The sequence below is a fragment of the Sinocyclocheilus rhinocerous genome, unplaced genomic scaffold (genome assembly GCF_001515625.1).
Source record: "Sinocyclocheilus rhinocerous isolate Xijiao unplaced genomic scaffold, SAMN03320098_v1.1 scaffold2538, whole genome shotgun sequence".
NCBI lineage: Eukaryota > Metazoa > Chordata > Actinopteri > Cypriniformes > Cyprinidae > Sinocyclocheilus > Sinocyclocheilus rhinocerous.
Genome location: NW_015626366.1, coordinates 134,072 through 141,811, shown reverse-complemented (window position 1 = coordinate 141,811; position 7,740 = coordinate 134,072). Strand labels below are relative to the sequence as shown.

The 7,740-nt window shown below is 37.4% G+C and overlaps 1 protein-coding gene across 3 annotated transcripts in view; it reads right to left on the bottom strand.

Annotated features, from left to right (window-relative positions):
- Nucleotides 1-5,410: 5,410 nt before the first annotated feature.
- Nucleotides 5,411-7,740, bottom strand: part of LOC107712206 (DENN domain-containing protein 1B-like) — a 97,270-nt gene continuing 94,940 nt past the window's right edge. For all 3 annotated transcript variants that reach the window (XM_016517368.1, XM_016517377.1, XM_016517383.1), the window contains one exon: nucleotides 5,411-6,545. In XM_016517368.1, coding sequence (XP_016372854.1) covers nucleotides 5,949-6,545 — 597 coding nt within the window. In that variant the 3' untranslated portion in view covers nucleotides 5,411-5,948. The remainder of the gene's footprint in view (nucleotides 6,546-7,740) is intronic.

Sequence of the window (7,740 nt, the reverse complement as noted above, 5' to 3'; positions counted from 1 at the left end):
AACGTCACATTTACCTCAGAAAAAACATATTCGGTGACCATAAACTCATTAGTCAGATAGAAAAATAAACTGCAGAGATAAACTCTATCATTAGCGTTTGTAATTACATCAGCAGATTCGGCACATTCGCGATAGAAAAGCGACGCTTTCACGTTATGGTATTACAACTGTGAAATTACAAACAAAAAATACACATTCTGAGACATGAACTGAAATGAATTGTGAATTTTATTAACATTAAATCGTCCTCCTCCCATTTTCACCTTAAAATTATGGGGAGGCTGTGTCTCCCCTGCCTCCCCCGACGAGCCGCCACTGGTCAGGACTTGTCAAGGTCTTATATTTATGGTTATAAAAGTAACATTTGCAGGGAAAAAAAAAAAAAATGTTTCGCACGCTTTTGGGGCATTTCACGAGTATTTCCGATTTCTGTATATTTAGTTTTACTGTGCACATGCGTAAAAGTTTCTCGTAAGTGTGCAAGAGTCTCAGGATTGTTTTTCTTCAAGTGTTGTCACTTTAGTTCTGTAATAAAAAGACTTGAATTTGTCAAGTACATTTGATTTTGATCAACATCAACACTTAATGAACTGATAGCATAGAAACGCAAACATGGATTTGTTATAATTTGATGCTATTGTTCGGTAAAGAAAATTGTGTAAATGATGTGTGTCGATATTAAAAACAATAGTTTCACTGATCACCTGATTATTGTATTTTAATAATGATTTATACTTTAAGCTGAAGTGAAAATTCAGTGAATCAACACGGGTGAGTTGAATGGACATTTATAATTTATTTCAGTTCACAGTGCATACAGTGGTACCAGTAGTTCCTGTAATAACACATCAGGCCGACCTAATTTGTGCTTGAAAACAATAAAACTGCACCGAGCACGCGGCGGAGTTCATCCAGTTTCATTCACTCAAAAGCACTTCAACTTACAAACTGAACTGATCGCCTGGTGATTCCATATGTACGTACCAGGAAACATTCAAGAAAATGAAGCATGATTGGTGTCTATCATTATATTCAATACAATCCGCTATACACACTTTTTGTGTAACAAAAGCATGTTGCGCTGTGTTGAACATTCAGAAGCACAGTTTGGAGAGTCCAGTGATTCAGCTACAGCAGCTCGTTACTCAATTTTCAACAGCAAAACAGACGGAAAATGAAGAATGTCACAATAGTACGAAGTAAAAACATGTGAATGGTACCATGGTCATAAAAGTTGACATCGTATTTCTTTGTGCGCTCATGCATCTGTAAAAGAATTCCCAGCGTCACAAAATATATCATAGAACTTTACAACGAAAATGCACATCAATAACAAGAGCATTTGTAAACGGGAAAGAAGAAGAAAAAAGATTTTGGGTAGCACTTTCCTCAATGTATGTGGTGACTATCTAGTTTCAAGTAGTGTTTAAATTTAAACAGCTGTTGAACAGTAACTGGTTCAAATTTAATGTAACCAAGCGTAATTGTAAAAATAATGACTGTTTTCATACAGGTTTCCGAAAAGATTACACAGTTCAGCTAAAAAAATAAATTAAAAAAAACACTTGGTAGTTTCTATGCTGCAACATGAACTGTGACCAGATTTCAAATAATGCTAAACATTAAATAAAATTTAAAATCTCTACTTTAATACGCAAGTTAGATAGAAAATTGGTTAAATACCTTTCTTTTCAAGGCAAAATTCTAGCTATTCTGAATTTTCAGTCATTACCAAAGACAAATATCAAGAAGTTATTCAAAATACAGAGCACACTTGAAGTCATGGACGACAACGATAAACCAAACTGTACATGTATTCTAAATACATAGTATCAAAAACAGTAAAGACAATAAAAATACGCAGAGAAAGCAATGTAAAACTGATCAAATGGCCATTGTGAGACGCTTCGACTGAGATCCTGTGCGCTTGATTGGTTTTGAACAGGCTGATGGTCTTTCTTGCATCAACCATACACTTACAAACAGGTTATTAGGCAAAAAGTAGGGCTGCACGATAAATCGCATGCGATATTTAACGCGCATCTTATCAGTAAAGCCGGTTCTGTAATCAGCGGTAAATCTCCATCACCTGCGGGCTTTCACATTGATTAAATATCGCATGCGATTTATCGTGCAGCCCTAGCAAAAAGCACAACTTTTCAGACATTCTCCTATTATTTACTATTATACAGTATTTCAGGTTTCCGTTTGAGTACCAATATCATGTGATTTAGAAACCATAATTCAAAATTCAGAACTAAATACTAAAGTACCTGTAATAAATACGAACTCCGTACTAAAACCTAAACTCAGCATCGCACGCATTAAAGTTTGGTCACATTTATCATTGTTATGCAAATATTGGTGGGCAAAATCCAGTCATTTCAATAGGAATCCACACGACTGGAACTTTCGCGTGAGGGCAAAAGATTTTCCCACAGATTTCGCAACTGGTTCAAGTTAGTCGGATGCATTCTGCACGTTGAACAACAGAAAGTTGCTTGATTTGAAAGTGACTTCAGAGTGAGCTGTGCTTCAAACATTGCTACACTATTGAAAATTGGCCTTTTATTGCCCACAAAATTTCTCTAATCTGACCGCACTTTTACTGATAAAGAGCTGCTGTCTATGTAGACTGTATTCAATCAGTTACGCATGAGATTCCATTTATGAGTTAGAAGGCAGCTGCCTATCTAAGGAGCAGACAGCCTACTAGTATGTTATTCAAGCAGATAAACTCAGTTAAGGCACAACCTTGCATTTAAACAGGGATTGGGGTCAATATCATTTCAGAACTTCCCTTAAATTGTTGGATTGTTAAAAATAGTACACATATATGGGATCACGTTTACAGTAAATACCTTTGAGCAATGTTAGCAAAAACGATAAGCTTCCTGTTTCTACCACAGGTTTATAAAAAATTTAAAAAAAGTTAATTCAGACTTTACTCAGAATTGTGAGATATAAACTCAGAATTCAGACTTTTTTCCTTGACCCTTCGCAAAGACCCACCCCCCATTTCTGTTGCTACGTCCGACAAGCCATGCCGCTCTCACGCCACACATCATGTTCTCATGCAGTGAAAAATACATCGCTGAGCAAAGAGGCAAATGAAACACAGTAGCCCCTCACTGCAGAACACAAGATCCAGGGGGCGTGGTTGGATCCACATCTAGGGGGTGGAGATTGGTTGGTTTAGGGGCGGAGATGGGTAGGTTTAGGGATCAGGGGGTGGAGATGAGTAGGTTTAGGTATATGTAAGGTGGGAGGAGTTGGATCTGGATCCAGCCACGCCCCCTGGATCTTGTGTTCTGCAGTGAGGACCATCTCCTGAAACGCGCCGGCAGACAAGACAGAGCAGGTTACTTTTAGTATAAAACTAATTCTCAGCTTTCAAATTTTGTCATTTCTTAAGAAAATCAAACAATAAATACCGTATTGTGGCTCTTTAATGTGTCGTGACAGATCGCTGTAGCGCCTCAGTTCAAGCGGCACGTGAACCGATCATCTCTTTCTTTTTACTAGTTATTCAACCGCGGAAACCAAACTGGTACCATTTTTCAAGTTCAAGTCCACCATCGTTAATCTACTCTCCTATCTGGTTTGTTTGTTGGACAAAATGACAGACTCAGTGTTATGATTGGTCAGATCACCTGTCAATCAAACTGAAGGGTCAATTCCGAGTTTACATTTCACAATTATGAGTTAACATCTCGATTTTTTTTTTCCTGCCACAGACCAAAAAAAGGCAATTATTATTATTCATTATTATCTCACAATTTTAACTTTTATTTTCTCAGAACCTGGAGTTTATATTTCTTAATTTTGAGTTTATATCTTGCAATTCTGACTTTTGTATCAGAATTGTGAGATAAAATGTCACAATTACCTTTTTGTTTTAATCCTGTGGCGGAAACAAGCTTCCATAGAATAGCTATTTAAGCATGACATCTTTCATTTCACCTTTTATTTATTTATTTTTCATATATGTACCATCAGTGTTGACATTGTTACTCCAACCACATGTCCTGCATGTTTTGTGGGTACCGAGCATATAACACTGATTGGGAATTTGCATAGTTCATCAGCACATCTGATTTGTTCAAAGGCTGAAGCATAGTTTCAGGACAGCTTTGAGTTAAACCGCTACGTTAAGAAGCCTAGCTTGAGACAGAGGTCCTAAACTTTGAATGCTTTTTACAGCCATATCGTTACCACAGCAGATTACGCAGGAGGGGAGAGGAGAGTCATTAAAGTGTCCGACAGAATGGCACGTGTCCTAAATCACTCTGCTCAACAGCCTAAACAATTCATCAGCCACTAAAGAAACAAGTGCTGGATCTAATGACCACTTCCTGTTTGGTGTAGCAGTACAGCTTTGAAGGTGACGTCCACAGCTGATATGAATGAAATGAGTGAAACAGGGGGCGAGGCAAATCTTTCTCTAACTAAAACGATCGGAAAGCAGTTCTGTTGCGCTTTAACCTGCAAATGTCAGTATTCAAGGAGGCTAATTACATGCAAACGTCTGTTCTACTAAACTGTATGAGTTAGCAATTCAGGTAGCTAGCTAGAGGTCTTGGTTCACATCAAACCACCATAATAGTAGCTGGCCATAGATGAAGACACCCTGCATCTGAATATGGCTACTTCCCCACTATTATAGTAGGCAAAAAACGGTACGTGAAAAGAGTAGTACAACTGAATTAATGGTATTTATAAAACTGTAGGCAAAAAGTACCCAATTACTCACTACTTCTGGCAATATTTTGAAGTGCACATTCAATGGATCGTTTACTATCCCTTGAGGCCATGGAAGAGGAGTCGCGAATGGCAGTGAAGCGACGCAAACGTTGTAAGTCACATGACAATGACAAAATGGCAAAATTTCATTTATACTACACACATTCGTATTATAGAGAACAGACTCGTTGAAGGTTACGAAGTTCGTTCTTCATAAGATACAATTGCTACTCAGACAGTATGCAATTTCATCTAGTTTACTAGCAACTGATACTGCACCCCTTGTGGCAACACTGAGAATGCAACATGTACGTGTTATGTTAGAAATTTCACAACTTAGTGTGAAATTGTGCCTGCTAGATAGAAGCGTTTGTGTTCTCGTAACTGCATGGAGTATATTTTGGGCCTTCGTACAGAATAAGAGGATAATAAGGGGTTTAAAACACATTTATTTATCAGTAACAAGTATCCCCCTTTGCACTGGGCATTGGCAGCACCAGTATTTTCACACTTTGTGAAAGAAAAATCAATATTCTAAGATTATTAGTCCTTTAAAAAACATAATTGGGATTTTTGTCATTTTTGGATGAAATTAAAATGCTAACATCTCATCTTGGATAAAAGCATAAACCTGAGAATTGTCTTGAAAAAATAATTTTTTTTTCAAAAATACAGCAAATTGAGAACCAGTTGTCCACCTGGCCAAGATAAATATCTCTTTATAAGATGTGTTTCATGCAAAAGATAGTGATAGTAATTAGCAAGCTAGCCAGCTACAGTGGCACAGTCAGGAAATACAAATTAAATCTGTTTAAGGCATTATATTAAGCTGAGATTGGCTGGCTATTTAAATACTTTCGTACGGTTTAGTAAAATATACAGGGAGAAGTCCGTCCCTCATCCACAGTGATTTATCGAAACAGTGATTTGAAACTATGCACGTGCAAATCATCTGCTGAATTAAATAAAACTGAATGATGAATGCTGACATAAATCCCTTTAAACCTTATTTTCGTCCTTTCCAACCACCAGTTCTGAAAGATACCGTTTGTTTCGGACCGAATGTGAGAAATAAGAGGACCGATCATTCACATTAACTACAAAACACCTTTGCAAACACTTCATGCAATGAGTGCTGGTGTGACTTCAGAGGATAGCGTGAATATGAAAAGAGAAAGGTTAGATGTGAGTGTTCTGCCGTTTTCTCAGGATTCGTCCAGGCTGGTGTTGTGTTCAATGTGTGTGAGCTCCTGGTTGCATTTGAGGGCCATGCTGATGTGACACATGGACTCGATCTCTTCTAGCAAGCCTTTCTCCTGAGTCTCATTCCCTCTTGCTTCCATATCTGTCTCCTGGGGCTGGTTTTCCCTCTCCCACGGAACGAGGACTGAAGGTTGTCCGCCTGATGCCTTCTGCGGGGCATGCTCCTGAGAGGGCCTCTGGGTTTTTCTGGAAAGGACCTTCTGTCGGGAGAGGCTGCGGCCTGTTGGCGGCTGGTTGTCTGGGCTCAGCTGGGAACTAGTGGGTCTGTCAATGTCGCAGAGTAGCGAGAGTTGAACTGTGGGTGTCTCAGGAAGAGTGTTTCTCGGGTTCACGGAGGCCTCTTCATTGGCGACGTCATTGGGAAGGGGAGGACAGACAGGAAGGGAACGGGAGCTGGGTTGGCGTCGAGGAGAAGGTGGGAGATGCTTACCGTGGACGGCGCTGTCATCTTGACCCATATTCCATCCACCTTGTTCTCCGTTTCCTACTTCACAACCGGCCTGAGCAGGACTACTTCCCAGTGGGGACTTGCAATTTTTCTGGAAACAGTACAAATGACATGCTTACAAGGCCATGCCGTTGTTCACGCACACATTCATCTACAAAGCACTGAAGTCAACATAAAATCAAAATGTACCCTATATACCAATAATAGTATCTTCTAAATCTATCTAATAGTAAAATCTAATGTTAAAGTGCCCCTATTATGGATTTTTGAAAATTACCTTTCATGCAGTGTGTAACACAGCTCTAAGTGAATGAAAACATCCTGCAAAGTTTTAAATATGAAAGTGCACCTTGTATAAAGTTATTGTCTCTCAAAAGAAAGAATTGACTCTGAATCATTGAAACGAGTTGTTTTTAAAATGAATCCCAAGCCATTTCATGTTGACGTCAACATGAAACATTAGCATATTGCCTGCTCACTTGCGTTGGTCTGAATGAAAATGCAAATTCATTCTTTGCCACTAGGTGCCGAGCGTAAAAATAACAGTTTCCCCGGTAACGCTGTACACAAAGCAGCACTGTGCTCACAAATGCTGCTTTATCAGGCATTACAGGCAAGATGAAATGAAAATGAGACCAATTGGACCAATCACCGCAGATTAGCGTCACGCAAAGGAGGGGTTTGGAAAAATGAATCGTTGAGCGAATCATTTGGGAGTCGTTGAGCAAGTAAGGTAAAAAATACATGCATATTATAAGACAATGAAAGTGTTTTTTGACTTTGTATGCATGTCAACTTGTTGTTGGGGACTCCCAAAACCAAAATATGAACCTTTTATTAACCATAATGGGGCACTTTAACAATGGTTAGCAAAATAGTACAATTTAATGGTAACAATAGTTATTTCATGTTGGGAAAAAACCCTCTTAAAATTCTAGTCATTTCCTATTAAGTTTCCAAGATTTTAATACAATTTTAAAAGATTATTTTTGTTTTATAAAAATAAAATTAAATAAACTAAATAATTAAAACAATAAACTAAATAATAATAATAGAAAAAAAATATTTAAAAAAATAAATAGTAAAATGGTAATCTTTCTAATAATCTAATAGTAAAATCTTGGAATAATTAAATTAAAATGATTAAAAATAAAATAATACAAATAAATGCATTTTCAAAATTAATAATATAAATAATAATTTAAAAAATAATGTAAAATATTTAATTAATAAATATCAATTATACCAATTAGCAATAAATAAAAAAAGTCAAAATATTTAAATAA